General features: G+C 37.1%; 2 protein-coding genes across 2 annotated transcripts; one reads left to right on the forward strand and one right to left on the reverse strand.

Annotated features, from left to right (window-relative positions):
- Positions 1–12,591: 12,591 nt before the first annotated feature.
- Positions 12,592–14,156, reverse strand: J4E83_010243 (uncharacterized protein; the record flags this gene model as incomplete). Its single annotated transcript, XM_049337125.1, has 2 exons — positions 12,592–14,069; positions 14,150–14,156. 2 exons carry the CDS (start codon positions 14,154–14,156, stop codon positions 12,592–12,594), a joined length of 1,485 nt encoding a protein of 494 aa, XP_049183827.1.
- Positions 14,157–14,706: 550 nt separating this feature from the next.
- On the forward strand, positions 14,707–16,438 carry J4E83_010244 (uncharacterized protein; the record flags this gene model as incomplete). Its single annotated transcript, XM_049337126.1, has 5 exons — positions 14,707–14,712; positions 15,121–15,186; positions 15,233–15,321; positions 15,370–16,337; positions 16,386–16,438. 5 exons carry the CDS (start codon positions 14,707–14,709, stop codon positions 16,436–16,438), a joined length of 1,182 nt encoding a protein of 393 aa, XP_049183828.1.
- Between the last annotated feature and the right edge of the window lie 1,358 nt (positions 16,439–17,796).

Consider the following 17,796-nt stretch of genomic DNA (forward strand, 5'->3'; position numbering starts at 1 on the left):
GCTATTTATAATATATTCTTTCTTAGTTAGAACCTATTCTTAGACAAGTATGCTAGCTATTACGCTTCTATTAACGCTAGTAGTAAAATATATAATTCTATAAATATCTAATAGAATAGTATAGATAGTCTTAAGGCTAACGTTAATGCCTTTAACGCTTAGCATATTTATACTCTAACATCTCTACCTTATAGTACGTTAGTAGTAACGCCTAGTAATAGTTATAACAGGTTTGTTAATATTAGCGAGTACGCTAACCTTGCTTACAGCAGCTACAACAGCTAAGTAGATACTACTACTAATAAATATCTATTAACTAGTATTAATTAGCTTAATCTTATATAGGCCTCTAGTTAGCGTAGCTATATATAATATACTCTATAAGTTTATAGAAGTTTGTAGAAGTATATAGTAGTATATATAAGTTTACATTATTAATAAAGTTACTATCTACTTACTATATAGTTAAGACTGCGTTAAGGTAGAATTAATATTAAGGCTAGTAGAGGCTACGTGTAGGTCTTGCTAGCGCAATTAGCTTAGAACTTTCTATAAGATTGCTAGTATTGCACTTACTAGAAAGAATTAGCTTAGAAGTTTCTATAAGATTACTAGTGTTACTAATTATTCTAGGTGCGTAAGAGAATAAAGAGTTATACTTAATTTATCTTAACTTGTTTAGCTTACGTAAACGTTATTAGCTACTAAATAACTATCTATTAGTAGAAGCCTATTACGTTAGCTACTAAAGAAACCTCTATTACGTAGAAGCCTATTATATTAGCTACTAAAAAAACTCTATTAAGTAGAAGCCTACTACGTTAGCTACTAAATATACTTCTCTTCTAGTTAAACTAAAACTGTTCTGTAACGTTACTAGAAGAGTAAATAACGTTGCTAGAGGTATAGCGCACACGTCTCTGTTCTTGCTATTACTTACTATTTCTTTTCTACCTCTTTCTTCTAGTAGTCTACTACTTTAGGCTAGTATGCTGTCTTCTTCTACTTTGCGCTATTAGAGTAAGAATATTACCTATAGAGCTAGAGGGGCTAGAGAACTACATATTACTATTATAGCTAACTAACTACCTAAGTAACTAAAGCACTAAAATAAGGCTATAGCTAACTAACTATCTAAGTAACTAGAGTACTAAGATAAGGCTATGTCTAACTAACTAGATACCTTGTTATTAAGTATGCATAGCGCTACCTCTTTTAGCTCTAGCTTTATAGACGTCTTGCTAACACGCTATTATAGCTAACTAACTACCTAAGTAACTAGAGCACTAAGATAAGGCTATATCTAACTAACTAGACACCTTATTATTAAGTATGCATAGCGCTACCTTCTTTAGCTCTAGCTTTATAGGCGCCTTACTAACACGCTAATTACTAAATTAGCGCAGTAGTTACTACTAAAAGCGTAAATCTCTTATCTATAACCTCTATAAGAACTTACTAAGTAATTAGCCTATAAGTCTTAAGAAGTTTATAGAATGTTACTAGTTAGCTCTAGCTTTATAGACGCTTTGCTAATATACTAATTACTAAATTAATATAGTAGTTACTACTAAAAGTATAAATCTCTTATCTGCAACCTTTATAAGAACTACTAGGCAATTAGCCTATAAGTCTTAAGAAGTTTACAGAACATTGCTAGTTAGCCTATAAGTTTTAAGAAGTTTATAGAATATTGCTAGTTAGCCTATAAGTCTTAAGAAGTTTATAGAATATTACTAGTTAGCTTATAAGTCTTAAGAAGTTTATAGAACGTTGCTAGTTAGCCTATAAGTCTTAAGAAGTTTTGCGTTCTAGCTATAGAATAAAAAAAAATAGAAAAAAATAGACAAACTATAACTTAAACCTAGATCTCTCTCTATAGAAATACCTACTATTTTCTACTAGTAGGCTTAGTAGGCGCTACACTAGCTAGCTAGCAGGTCTTTTCTCTACTATAGCTAGGTGCTTCTACGTAAGAGGCTTTAACTATTAAGCTACTTACTTTAAGTGTATTTAATAAGGTATAGCTACGCGACTTAATATATAAATAGAGACTATATAGCTATACTAGTTACTTCTCTATTTGCTAGGCGCTTACTTAATAACGTTACTTAGCGCAAGACATAATAGTAGTACTAGTAATACCTCTAACTAGGTCTAAATATAGCTAATTACGCAGCGCCTATTACTACTAATAATAATAACTTTAAAGCTAATTCTAAGTTTACTTAGTACGTCTCTAGCTAGTTTAAGCTTCTTACTAACTCTCTTACGCTAAGTAGAAGAAGATACTTAAAGAGTACATTAACTTTAAGAAGAAGAATAACCTCTATAGATATAGCGTAGCTATATAATATATATAGTATATTTTTAAGCTATATAGAAGAGCTTATCTATATTATAAGACCTAGCGTAAGTAAGTTACAACATCTAATAACTTTGCTAACCTACAGCGCTAGCGTAACAACACTAGTGTCTAGCTCTCTACTATAAACGTTATCTCTAACCTTAGTTCTCTAGAGAAGCGTAGCAAGAACGCGCCTTTTATAGATAATCTAACTACTATAGTTAGAGATAAGCCTAATAAGCTAGAGCACCTTAGTTCTCTAAGAGAGCGTAGCAAGAACGCGCCTTTTATAGGTAACCTAACTACTATAGTTAGAGATAAGCTTAATAAGCTAGAGCACTCTAGCTCTCTAGAAGAGTATAGTAAGAACGCGCCTTTATAAGCAACCTAACTATTATAGTTAGAGATAAGCCTAATAAGCTAAAGTATGCTAGTAATAGTATTAAGGTCTTTACTCTTCTTAATATCTAGGCCTTTCTTTATAGGCTGTAATTAAGTCGCTAGTTATAACGCTTCTTACTATCTTCTTAACACTAGCGCTGCTAAAGCTATTATTAACTACTTTCTCTTTATTACTAACTCTCTTATAGTTATTATTATTAATAACACTAGCTATAAGCCTCTAGGCCTTTTAAGCCTGTATACTATACTGCTAAAGCTATTATTAACTACTTTCTCTTTATTACTAACTTCTTTATAATTATTAATCTTACTATATGTATCTACTATAAGTAGTATTCTAAGAATAACTATAGACTGCGCAAGGCTATTATTAAGTACGCTAGTTATAAGCCTCTAGGCGTCTTTTAAGCCTATAGCTACTTAAGAAGACGCCTCTAGTAGGCATAGTAATTAGGTTATATAGGCTAACTATTTAGTTAGAGGTAAGACGCTGTAACACTTGCAGCAAGAGAAGTAGAGGGTAGTAGTAGTCTTAGGCGTAGAGGGCAGCTTTAGCTCTAAGTTTATATCTAACTACCTTTTTAATAACTATACTCTAACTTTAACTAACTCTCTAGCGCTAGAATACTTACTAAATTAGGCACCTTATTATTAAGTATATATATAACCTCTCTCTACTATCTATTAAGAACTATATTCTAGAGAAGAAACTTATTATTGCTAGAGTTCTCCTCTAGAGCTATAACCTTTCTCTACTATCTATTAAGAACTCTAGTAATAACGTTGCTCTTAACTTTAACTATAGCTTTAACACTAGAGAAGAAGCTTATTATTACTAGAGTTCTTCTCTAGAGTAATAACATTACTCTTAACTTTAACTATAGCTTTAACGCTAGAGAAGAAGCTTATTATTACTAGAATTCTTTTCTAGAGCAATAACATTGCTCTTAACTTTAACTATAGCTTTAACGCTAGAAAAGAAGCTTATTATTACTAGAGTTCTTCTCTAGAACTATAACCTTTCTCTGCTATCTATTAAGAACTCTAGTAATAACGTTGCTCTTAACTTTAACTACAGCTCTAACACTAGAGAAGAAGCTTATTATTACTAGAGTTCTTCTCTAGAACTATAACCTTTCTCTACTATCTATTAAGAACTCTAGCAACAACGTTGCTCTTAACTTTAACTATAGCTCTAACGCTAGAAATGTTACTAATAATATTACTCTTAACGTTAACTATAGCTTTAACGCTAGAGAGTTTACTAGCAATATATTATTTAGACTTTCTAGTAGTAACCTTCTAAGTTACGCTAGGCATCTATAGAGTGCTAAGTTAGCGTTCTCTACTCTCTCTAAGGCTATTAAGACCTTTCTAGCTTTAATCTTACCTACTACTCTAGAGCCTATTAAGGCGACGTAGGCGCTACTTATAAACCTAACTCTACTTATACTCTCTTTAATACTACTACAGACCTTCTAGCTATAGAAACATTATTTAGCCTCTAATCTACTTATAGCTTCTACCTTCTAGGTAATTTCGCTAGTATCTATTAGTCTTCTTGTTTAGCCTCTAATCTACTTATAGCTTCTGCTTTCTAGGTAATTTTGCTAGTGTCTATTAGTCTTCTTGTTTAGCCTCTAATCTACTTGTAGCTTCTACTTTCTAGGTAATTTTACTAGTGTCTATTAGTTTTCTTATTTAGCCTCTAATCTACTTGTAGCTTCTACTTTCTAGGTAATTTTGCTAGTGTCTATTTGTCTCTAACTATGCGCTAGTAATTAGTAATAGGCTTCTACTCTTTGTTGTTGCTAATTAGGTTAATAATCTTATACTCTTTCTTAGCTAGCTATAAGCTTTTCTTTCTCTTTATTATTACTATAGAGGTTAATTATCTTATACTCTTTCTTAACTAGCTATAAGTTTCTTCTTCTCTTCTCTACCTTTACTCTTTAACCTAGTAAGCTATTAGCTAGGCTAGAACTCTGTAAAGTAGTCTTATATATAGATATAGACAACCTTATAGCTATACCTTATCTTAACTCTTAATATACTCTTTCTCTGCATAATCTAAATAAGCTATAACTAGTCTAGATAACCTCTTACCTATAATACACTTTTACTAGCCTTCTCTACTTATAAATCTACCTCTTATACTTATATTATAAGTAATATAACTATGTTATATAAAGCGTTAACGCTATAAGAGATAGATTTTAGCGTAGATATGCTACTTATAGCGTAAGTCTACTAGTAAGAAGATATAGACTACTAAGACTAGCGTTACTACCTATATAAGTATATAGTAATATATATAGAGAGAAGTATATAGTAATAACTTTAATTCTAACTAACTAAACTCTACTTTCTTACTATAGCTAGTATTTAAACTCTAACCTACAACGCCTGCTCTAATCTAATACCTAAGTTATTTCTCTTAGTAGTACTCTAAACAGCTAGAATAGAATATAGAAGCTAATACTCTAAGGCTAGCAAACGTCTATACGTTATAGCAGCAGTACTATAAAGGCACTACTTACTTATACCTTATAGAGAAGAGAAAAAAGTAAGCTATTCTATGTCTATTATTACCTACCTACTACACTCTTACTACTACTGCGTAACATTACGCATAAGAGTAACTAAGATCTCTACCTAGCTTAGCGCGATATCTATCTTTTTATTATTATTATTATTATTATTATACGCTAAAGGCGTAGAAAGAGTAGAAGTAGAAATAATAGGTGTAGGCGCAGGCGTAAGCGCAATTATTAATAGCAGTATAGCTACTAGACGCTAAGTGCGCTAAGTGTAGTCTTAAGGCAGGCTATATTACTATTAGTATATAGTTACTAGCTCTATAGTAGTACTATACTTACCTGCGCTCTCTAACTGTGCTAGACCTTAATTTACTCTAGTAGAGCTTATTCTACTACTAGTGCTGCTATTACTGCTACGCAATAAACTATAGTAGTAGTACTAAAAGCATAGCGCGTAAAGCGCTAAATAGAAGGCTAAATAGAAGAGAGTTAGAAGTAGATATTTTAAAGTAGTTACTGCTATTATTATTAATATAGAGAGTGTTGTATAGTATAGAATTACTATAGGCTAAAGTCTTAATAGCTATAAGTAAGATTACAGTCTTAAAAAATAGTATGTTTATTACTTATTACTTATTACTCTTTACTTCTTACTCTTTATTAATTACCTACCTCTTATACCTACGTACTATATTGCTATACTAGTAAAGCTAGCGTTGTAGCTATTAATATAGTGTCTCTACTTATCGCAACTCTATATTTCTACTAGCTTCTTATACTTACGTACTATATAGAGCCTTAAATCTAGGTATTCTCTATTAATAATAGCCTAATATAGTACTACTATTTAGTATATTAGTTCTTTACTAGTCTAGTAATCTCTAGCTTTTAACTAAGATACCTAGCTTAACTACTAGGTAGGCAATTTCTTGTATATAAAGTTACTATTTTTTTTACCTTTAGGTTTAAATTATACCTATTACTATTAGCTTTTTTTAGCTTATAAGTCTTCTATAAACTTCTAGAGACTTATAGACTAACTAGTAACGTTCTATAAACTTCTAGAGACTTATAGACTAACTAGCAACGTTCTGTAAATACTTAGAGATGTATAGACTACTTCTCTCTTTCTACTATATATAGACTACACTACTAAGTGTAGTAATATAAACTTCTATAAACTTCTATACACTTATATTAGGTTATTAGCTAATTATATATTACTACTATTTAAGAAGAGGCGCTTAAGTATAGTGTTGTAACGCAGCTCTTTATAGTAAAGGTAATAGTTAGTTATATCTAGATTTTATTATATAATATAACACTATAAGAATAATATATAAATAGATAAGTAAGAGATTACTAGATCTATTAAACTATCTAACTCTTGCGTACTATACTATTGTTAATACTAAGTAACCTACGCAGACAGCCTCTATTAGATACTAGCTCTCTTTACCTATATAGGTATATTAAACTAGCTAGAGCTAATAGCGAACTGCGTACGTAAGGCCTAAGAACTAACTTATTAGGCTACCTTAAACACTAGAGCTATTGCTGCTATTATTACAACTAAAGAGAAGCTCTTTCTACTAGTTTTAATAACTACATATACTTGCACTAAGCCTCTCTACTAATCTAAGCTAGGTACATAGATAACTAGAGTTAATTAGAACTACCTAAAGTAAGTACTACCTTATAGTATCTTAGGTAGTAAAGCTACTAGCACTAGCTTTGCTAGAACTAAACTTAGGTAGACTCTTTAGTAGAAGAGACCTAGGCTAGTAACTATAAAGTAGATTACCTCTTTTAAGTAATATACTACTACTCTTCTTTTAGAAAGAAAGAAAGTAGCTACTTAGGCTAGGTGTAAACTAGTAATAAGTATATATAGGTAGAGCGTACTTAATATACATCTCTACTCTCTTAGAGTAGACCTAACACTTATAGTTGTTTCTACAGTATTACTTATAGTAGTTCTTACTAAAGCGCTGCTCTTCTATATCTATCTCTATAATAGTACTAATATAGTCTATTATTACTTTTTTAGACTAGATCTATAACGCGCAACTATTATAACTACCTCTATACTATAAGTCTAGGCGCTAAAGCTTCTAGCTAGCAGCTTCTCTCTTGTAGAAAGAAAGAAGGTAAGTATAATATTAACTCTCTATTAACGCTAGCTTAGTCTACGTACGTGTTATTACTAATATACTACTAAAAGATTAGATAAGAGAACTAGAGAGTAGTATTCTAGTGTTTAACGCAAGAGCGCTAACTAACTTTTTCTCTTCTTTCTCTTCTTTCTCTACCTCTACTACTACTATGTTTTTCTTTTTCTCTACTATAGACTTCTAGTCTACCTTATTCTTCTACTTAATCTTCTTATTCTTCTTACTAATAGACTTCTACGCTGCTTTATTCTTATTCTCTCTATCTACACTATTATTATTGTTATTATTACTAAGAATAGGCAAACTACTTTTATTGTTGTTGTTATTAATAATAGGCAGAGTATTATCTATCTTAGTATTCTTATTCTTATTCTTAGCTAATGCTATAGAGGTAATAACTATAAGTAGAAGCAGAGGCGTAATAGTAGAACAACGCTAGAAAAGCTATAGACAAAGGTTGTAGTTATAACGTTAGTAGAAGACCTACACTAACTAACCTTACGCGTTAGGTACTATGCTATATACTAGTTAGTATAGATATTATATTAATACTATTAGAAAACCTACTAGTACCTACAGAGAGTGCTCTACAGCAAACTAGCTATAGTAGTAAAGTATTAAGCCTTATTAGTTACTACTATATAGTAGCGTATAAAGCGCGTAAGTACTTACGTTATAATAAGTGTTATAAGTATTTATTAAAGGTTTAAAAAGGCTAAAAAGATTTGCTATATTTTAGCGCCTACGTCTATTTACTACTAAGGCTAATTTTATAGTAAATTACTAGACGCTGTCTATATATAAATACCTACTACCTTCTACTAACTACTATAAACTACTAGGCTAATAGAATAGCAGCCTCTAGACTCTAAACTAGAAAGAATGTATTACCTAGCTGTCTAGGCTACGTTAGTAGAGTAAGAGTAAAAGAGTAATAGGTATTCTATTAGTAAGTAGAAGTATATTTAACAGTTCTATAGTCTTATATAAACTTATAGAAACTTATAGACTAATAAGATAATAGACTTTAGACTCTCTACTAAAAGGTAAGATAATATAGCTATCTACACTGTAATAGAAAGGTAAAAGAGAAGATACGTATTATATAATAATAATAACTAACTATACATTTAGATCTTCTATAATCTTATGCAAACTTCTAGAAACCTCTAAGTAAATAAGAATAATAGCAGCTAATTAATATATAGAGTCTATCTACCTAACTATAATACTAGCTTGCTTTACTACTCTAATATTTTCTATACGCTCTTACTCTTGTCTATTAGTTTTTGCTTACGTCTACTCTGCAACGTTGCTAATATCTTAATAGCGTAACTAGAAGTTACTATTACTATCTCTACTACTCTATTTAGACTAGTAGCCTATTTTTTACGCAACGCTAGTTATAGCGTACGCACTATATTATAGCTATCTTAACCTCTTAACCTAGGCGTATAACGCCTTACTACTATATAAAAACTTAGAGTACTAGCTACGCTAGCAAGAGATAAGAGAGACACTAGACTAGTAGTAGGCGTAGTCTAACTTACGTCTTTGTAAATTTAAGATACTATTAGTAAAAGTATTAAATTAGATTTGTAATAGATGCGCGCTAAATAGTCTACTATAACCTAAAGACTAGCGTCTTATAGAACTAGAGCTATAACACTACTATTTAGACTATTAATAAACGCTTTAACTTAGACCTACGCGTTTATTCTTATAATACTAGTAGCTATATTATTGTCTATACGCTAGTCTAGTAGAGGCAGATGCGCAGATAACTAAGATTCTAATAGTATACTCTAAGTTCTTATTATTCTTAACTATCTTCTATTATCTAGAAGTACACTATACTCTACTTAAGAAGTATTTAGTATATTGCGTAGTTAATATAGTAATAGTGCTACCTTGCTATCTACGTTGTAATACTACTATATATATAGAGATAGTATCTAGTTAATACTATCTAGAAAAGCTAGGTCTTTATTAGCTCTAGTATCTATATCTACTAATGTATTACTAATCTAGATACGCGTAACCTAGTCTATATATACACCTAGTAGTATAGAAAATTATTAATTCTCTCTATACAAGAGTACTATTATCTACTACACTATAAATACTCTAATCTAAGTATATATTAGGTTAGTAAGCGTATCTCTATAAAGCTTTATAGAGCTAATAGAGATATTAAGGGCCTCTTTAATCTACTACTTTAGTTACTAAGTGCACTTAGAATAGTAGGCCTCTAGCGCTATATAAAGTTGCTAGTCTATAGATATAGTATATTTACCTAGCTACTTAAGAAACCTATAATAGTAATAGCTATTGCTTATAACCTTTAGCTAAGACAGCAGCATATTCGCCCGCCTTTATCTATTAGTTTTAGACTAGAACTTATAACTGTTTTTAGATAACCTTGCCTAAGACACTACCTTATTATCTATAGACTAAGACGTAGATAGGCTAATAGATATATTAACGTTACTAGGCGTTACTATCTATAAGAGTCTACTAGCTACGCGCAAAGATAGAAGCTAATAATAAGACTATTGCACTTAAGCTAGAAGCTTTAGCTTTAGAACTACTATAACGTTTAGTTAATTAACTCTATTATAGTTAAAGAGCTAGTACAGAAGAAAGATAAATGCTTAGCTAGTATACCTAGCGCCTCTCTCTCTGCAACTAATTTGCTGCTATAGGTCTATAATACTCTTAGTAATTAGTATATTCTACGTTACAACTCTTATAATATCTAGTAGGTTTATATCTATTCTAAGAGACGTTATTGCAAAGATAATATAGATATAAGAAGTAGAATACTTAAACTTATTATACGTTGCGTCTTTATTATACTGCGTAATATAAGTAGTATACGTCTTAACTACGTTAAATACGCACTAATCTCTAGCTAATAGGTTAGTGCTATAGTGTTAATTATCTAGAAAGTTCTTTATTATATATATAAGCATTATTATAGCCTATTCTATAGCGTTCTAGAGTTAGGTTCTTCTATTAATAAAGATAATTATCTTAGGCTATATTATAGGTGTAGCAGCCTCTCTAGTTACAAATAGTAGTAGTAAGAAGAAAAGAAGATTCTATAATATAGACTTACTAGATAGTATCTCTATAATAGTTATAAACGCGTTAGGCCTATTAATAGTTATTTAAATTAACTTAGTCTTATAAGTATTACGCTCTAGATAGTAGAAACTAGTAGTGTCTAATACCTGCTTAGTAGAGTTAAAGTCTAACGTAGCTAAATAACTAAACTAATTAACATTCTACGTAAGAATACTATAGAGTTTACCTAGCTACGTAAAAGCAGAATAGAATGCTTTTTACTAGATAATAAAATAGTACTTGTTAATTATAATAATTCTAATCTGCGACTAGAAGGTTATGTCTTTTAACGTAGTCTAGAAGATATAACTAGATACCTACTTAGGCTCTATTAATATATAAGTATACTTACTATAGATAATCTTATTAATAAGCTTATAAGACTAAGTATAAGTTCTTGCGTTAACTAAGTAAGGTCTTACGCTATTAAAACAATGTATATTACTAAGCTACTTGTCTTCTAGCTTAGAGAGTAGTATTAACTATAGTGTAATCTTTCTAGTTAACACTAAATACGCGTAGAAGATAAGGCTCTTACTAAAGCTAGTTATAGTAATTAATAACACGTTGCCTCTTATATAGATAAGACGCTAAAGAGCGCGTACTTACTTATTATATAGTTTAAGTACCTTACTACTATAACTATAGAATAGCACACGCCTTAAATAATACTAAATAACCTACTTTTATAATACTATATATTATTTCTATTTTACGTTCTCTACTAGTAAAGAAAGTTTCTCTAATTCTATATCTAGAATTATAGTAATACGTTAATTAATTAGAAGCGTAGCTTACCTAATTACTGCACGCTTAGGCGCAGTAACAGCATAACTCTAGTACTATCTACTATATTTATCTACTTTTTACTTTATCTTACACTTTACTATAGCTACTTTATAGAAATAACTAGCTATAAAAAGTTACTAGTAGTCTAAAAGACTTTATAGAAGTTTACAGAAGTTACTAGTAGTCTAAAGAACTTTACAGAAGTTTATAGAAGTCTAAGAAAGTTACTACTATATAGCTAGTAGCTAATCTACCTACTATAAGCCTTAGTAGCTAGCTATTAGCCTAGTAGTTTATAGAAGTCTATAGTGTTCTACAATACTATAACGTCTCTATTAGAGCACTACAGCACTGCTATACGCAATACTATAACACTATAACACTATAATACTATAATACTATAATACTATAATATAACGCGTATAGTAGACGTAACTATAACTAGTATAAAAGTTTATAGAAGGTTGTAGAGCTTTACAAAACTTTATAGAGCTTTATAGAAGTTTTAGCGTAGGTATAAAGTAAGTAGAACGTAGTAGGTAGATTAGTAAGACGTAATTACGCTAAAGAGCTAAAATATTATCTTTTGTAACACTATACTTCTCTATTAACACTATACGTAAATTAGACCTAATAAATATAATAGTATTAAGAAAAACTTATGCTTTTTATTATATCTAACACTATAATAAGGTAAGATAGTAGCGTTATAGTGCTAATAAATAAACTTTACTAAAGTTATAATTTAAAATGCCTATTTACTAAAAGTTCTACTATTTTTTCTTAAACGCTCTATAAAAGCCTTACTACAAGTATTATATAATTAGCTCTTATTAGCTAAGAAGTTTAGTTTATACGCTAGCTCTATAATTAGCTAAGAAGTTTTTAGAAGCTGCAAGGACTTGTAAGCGAGGTTTTTTGCGGGGCGTCTAATTCATAAGATAAGTTAATGTCACGAAGCGGGGCCTCTCGTCACGTGCAAGCCACCGTCATGGGTGAACCATGCTGTGAGGCTTTACCTACAACCGCGCCCTTCAAATATCCCTGAAATTGAGACTTTTGTAGCACAGGCTGTTTGCGTCAACTGTAGTACTATACGAAACGTATTAACAGCTTCCATACGCCTTGGGTATGATGTTGATCATGACGCGTAGGTCACCCATAGATCACCCGTGCCTTCGTACCCCTGAACACTCTTTTCATGCTATTGCTAAGAGTCCACAATTCCTTGCACCCACTCAATGTCCTCCCAAGTTGCCTCCCAGATGTTGAGGACTGTCATTGTCCATTCCTTATCCTCGCGCTTCATGGTGCCAATGCAGCGGCAGATCCGCCCTTGCTGTAACAGTCTTCTGCTGTCGTACTCGAAGAGCTGCACCGACTTCCAGATAGCAGTATTATACACTGCCTTGATGTAAGGTGGCTTGGCGTGGAAGAGATCGCAGAAAGTGAACTGCTGCTCTGTGACGGTCCGCTCCGAAGCAAGCACTCTGGCATACATCTCAATCATGATGTGCTTCCCTGATTTGGATGCCTGACAGCTTTGGTTGATCACTTCACCGATACGGAAACATGTTCTGAGCAGTAGGTTTGACGAGAGCCCGATGATGGGTGAGCGATCACGGACAGCCTCTGGAAATGGTGGCCTGACAAATGGTTTGCGTATTTTCGATGAACCTAGATCGCCAGTTGCGGCTTGCAGGCGCGTCGTGAGAGTGACCGGGGAAGTGAACTGCTTTGACACGGGCTGATAGGTCTTCTTGTCAAGATTTCTTTCATCAAGTATGATAGGGGTATCCGCAGAGGTGCCGGGAGGGTGATGCAGTCTGTCATCGTCCCTGTCCCCGGGCTGCACAGAGCGGTTCAAAGCAGTATTTGCAAGGTCAGAACATGCGTCGTCGATCTCAGATGTCAATGTGAGTAGGTCATCATCGTTGATGTCAAAGTCGAAGTCGTCTTGCGCAAGCATCGAGTTCTCCATCTGATGTGGTGCCAGTGATGCATCAAGTTGTTCAGGTTCACTGGTATCAAAGTCGTTATCGTCGAAATCAAACTCGCAGAGTGCGGTCGGATACTGCACAGGCAATGCGGCTACTGTATCTTGGCTAACATTTCGTATGGTTTCAGGACTCGCGAAACCAAGATCTGTCACATTGCAGGCTTGACTGATACGGTCCTGGTGTGAAGCCGCCGTTCCGTTGCCAGGTGTTGTCGACAGTTGTGTTTGCGCATCGTCAACAAATATGGACTGCGTTGTCGTCGACAGCGAAGCCTTAGGTCTAGAGGCCACGGAATTGCGTGCAGGTTTTGTTACCCGAAAGCTCTCCGATACTCGATGTTGTTCGGGGAGTCCGTTTCCTTCCAGATTCACGCGTCTGCCATCTGGTTTGTTCCCTTGGACGGCCAACCGAGGTCGCTTGCGTCGAGGTTTCGGAGGCGGGCTACTCGGCACTGCCGGCGAAGAAGCATATATTTTCAGATGCGTCGGCTCTTCTGCGCCACCAAGACCGAGATACCGTGCAACAGTAGAGTTGTGTCGCCTTCGGTCGTTGACGGCGGCTCTCCGCCGGGCCTGGTTCTGCTGCACGGGTGCCGCGGTTGACGGGGGAGGCGTCGAAAACTGCGTCGAGGGCTGATTGATGGCCGTGAAACTAGAATTTGACGAGCGAATGTGAGTGCATCTGCATACTTCAAGTTAGTTCAAGCGATATGAGATAAAAGCAACGTGTGGTGAGAAAAGGTGAGTGAGCGCGCGTCAGGTCTCTCACGCGTCATCACCAGTTCCTTCTCTCGTTGTCCACGTGTCCCCATCGTGATGCAGCGCGTTCGATGCATCCATGCTGACTCTATGCGTGAAGCGACACGATATAGAAGCGGAGTGAGAGATGAGGTGAAGAGGGTTGGTGTGGTGGGTCGCGACTTCCATGGTCCCTTACTCAGCCCAAAGCCACCCCACTGCGGGGGGCTTGCGCCCGACCAAACAACCATAGCTTCATCTTATCGCGTGCGCATAGGCAACCATTACTACTTAGACTTCCGCTACGAAGCTCTGCCACCAGCTCTGACTTCCTGCAAACCTTGCACCTCTCGTCAACACACGTTCCGTTGAACCCCGAGTGTTCTATTCTTATCTGTAACACCGGCTCTCTCCTTCCAGACCGACCCTCCGACCTTTCTCAGACCGTGGTGCAAACACCAGACCCTGATTCTGTCCAGATTCGTTCTGACAGCCAAGCAAACATCCTGTTCGGGGCGAATTCTTTTTCTCGCCTCCCAAATATAGCAGGTCTTACCCTGAAGGGTCAAACGAAGCGACAAACGTACGATGCCTGTAAGTTCTTCTTCAGACTCGTTTCTCCTTAAGAGCGTTCAAATAGCATGTTCTCTTCCGCAGCAGCCCCGTTTCATTCATCCTTCAAACCACCATTCCTACCATAGTTATGATTTCCCACGCTTCTTGGTATGACGGACAACCGCTTCTCTACGGAGAGACGCTTCGTAGAACTTCTTCTTCGTATAGCAGTGCATCTTCTGAACTGCAAGCACTTCCTTTATACCGCAAAAGTCTGTCATTGTCAAGCGAGTCGTCGGTCGAGGCGTCAATCGAACCCCCTCGCAAAACACTTCACCACCACAAGGACCCTAAAGCATATGCGGACCTTCCGATTTTCGAAAACCCTTGCCCGCTATGCTTCTTTGAACACTGTCACACGGTACTAAGAACATGGATCAAACGTAGAAGCACGCTTTCTCGGCTGTCACGGTCCAGATCGATCGATTGACAAGCGAGCAATACGAGGAGAATGTAAGTTGTTCTGTCAAGATTGCATCTCTCTTGCTAATTAGTCCAGGATGTCGGTGGTGTCGTTGATCTCATCGAGGTCATTCGCATCCAGGCATCTGGTCCTACGGAAGCAGCACGAGCTCTGCGAAAGAAGCTGTAAGCCAGATTCCCGCGCAACCACAATATGCACTAATAAGTCGGCAGCAAGTATGGCAATGTGCATCGCCAGATCCGCGCCCTTGTCATAATGGACGCTCTGATTCAGAATGCTGGAACCAGATTCCAGAAAGCGTTCGCAGATGAGCCACTTCTCGAGAGACTCCGCATCCTGGCAAGGGACGACACAGTCGATGCGGAAGTACGGCAGAAGGCCAACGTTTTGTTCCGAAGTTGGGCTGTCGCATACAAGGGAACGCCTGGCCTTGAGCGGATAGCTGCACTACACAAAGAACTTCCTCGTACCAAACGTCCTCAGCCACAACAATCTCGGATTGTGCGACAGCAAGATGCCGAAGCTGCGCGCGAGCGTGAGGAGCATTCGCAGTCTCCTCCTAGAAGCAGGCGACCGGAGCCACCCCATACGTCATCTTCACGGACGACCACACCTGTTGTACTCGGTGCTGGTACCCCTCTTCCAGCCACTTCGCTATTCAAGAGGGATAAGAAAGACAAGAAGAAGACCAAGGGGCAGCCGTTCAACCTCGAAAAGGAGAAGGGTCAGATGCTTGAGACGATGGCATCGGCAAACGTCGCCAGTACGAATCTGCTGAACGGCCTACAACTCATCAACCGAGAGCAACAGCGTGTCAGTGAGAACGCAGAAGTTATGCGACGCTTCGAGACGTGCAAGCAACTCCGTCGCCAGATCTTGCGCTACATTCACCTGGTCGAGTCTGAGCAGTACATTGGCGGTCTTCTCAACGCCAACGATGAGCTAGTCAAGGGCCTCATGGCTTTCGAGCTTATGGACAAGAGCATCGACGACGACAGCGATAGTGATAACGAAGAGCGTAACGTGTCTGCTGCTGAAGCTGCGATGGGTAATATGGGTCTGAATGAGTCTGCCCCTCCGAAGCCGCCTAGGCCCACGAGCATCCCCATGCCTCCGCAGCGCGTCGAGCCAGACAGTGAGCCAGAGGAGGATGAGGATGACCCGTTCGGAGACAGTAACGGTAAGATGAAGTCAAAACGCTCCCTCGAACCTAGCTAACGCGCTACAGCTGTCAAAACACCATTCGCAGAGAAGGGCCAACCGACTTGGAGAGACGTCTAAGCTATCAAAGACACGATACGGACACGACCTGCATGTTCAAGGCGAGACACGGTATTGGGCTTTCCTCATCTCATGTTTAGCAATACCCTTTCCTACAACTTTACCATCTAGATAGATCTCAATACAACATTTTCCCACCATCTGCCATGCATCTCCATCTTCTGCATGCCCCGCGCACGCCTCTGACCGAACGCGCGGCATTAGCCACGTTCACTGCCACGCGGGCGACGTCATGCAGCCCCTAGCGTCGGCCTGTCATTGGCCTAGCGCCACGCGCAGCATTGAACCAGGGCTGGATGCCCTCTGCGACCGTATTAATCTCCCCTTTGCCTCCTCGATAATATCACCTACTAACTCACGACGACCCTCACCTTCCACGCACCTTCATCGCATAAACTGTGAGTTCAGCCCTGATCTTGTGGCCGCGAACACCGCTAACGTCATCGCAGCGCAACTCCGTCATCTCTCTGAACCAACAGTCACGAGCCCGCGACCGCCATCCTCCGAGTCACAACACGTTGTAAACCCACTCGATCGTCGCATATTCATACTTCGCAATGCCTGCCTCTACCAACTCTGTTTCTTCGGCCGCCGGCTCGATCGTGAAGCCTCAGGGCGGAAAGTGCAGCTGCATCAGCACCGATGACTGCAGTTGCTGCTGCATCCCTTGCACCGTCATGTAAACGCGACGACAATATGAAGAGCCGCGTACGGCTTCGACCGACGATAGCATGTGCGCGTGCGGGAGCGGTGACAGACGGCACGCGCGAGCCGATGGGCACGATAAGGGAAGGATGGCTGGCGTAGGTGTTTTTGGGATATTTTGAGCGGCCTCATTAGGTATAGCGAAAGCGGTAGCATGCGCTCAAGGCAATGAGGCTTTGAAGGCCTTGATTTGGGGTTTGGAGTCTGCTGGAGTGTTGCATTGGATTGATGGCTTTATACCAATACCTACATTTCGAATTACAAACTACGTTCACACACAAAGTCTTGATCTGCCCAGCAATTATGACTCTACTATCGATCGATTTTTCTTGCCACCTTGGTCGCACATGAATATCCTAAACATACCTCATAGCAAGATACACGAGTACCAACGCCAAGCAGTCGCGTCTGAAGCTAGTCCGGCAGCCAGGCAAGCAGGGCTGAAGCATGGCAGTTGTGGCGCGCTGGCGCGATGACATGGCGTCACCTAAGTACGCCCGAAGCCTATTGCCTTGTAAACCTCATCTCTGACATCTTAACCCCATTCTCACCGTCGCAAACTTCTCCAGATCATATCTTTTCTTGTTGTACATATCGCGTTCTATTTGTAAGTCGGATTGCCATGGTTTGATGCATACGTTCGCTAATGGGTC

Source organism: Alternaria metachromatica, assembly GCF_023757995.1.
Source record: "Alternaria metachromatica strain BMP 0045 chromosome Unknown scaffold_42, whole genome shotgun sequence".
In the NCBI taxonomy this organism is placed as follows: Eukaryota; Fungi; Ascomycota; class Dothideomycetes; order Pleosporales; family Pleosporaceae; genus Alternaria; species Alternaria metachromatica.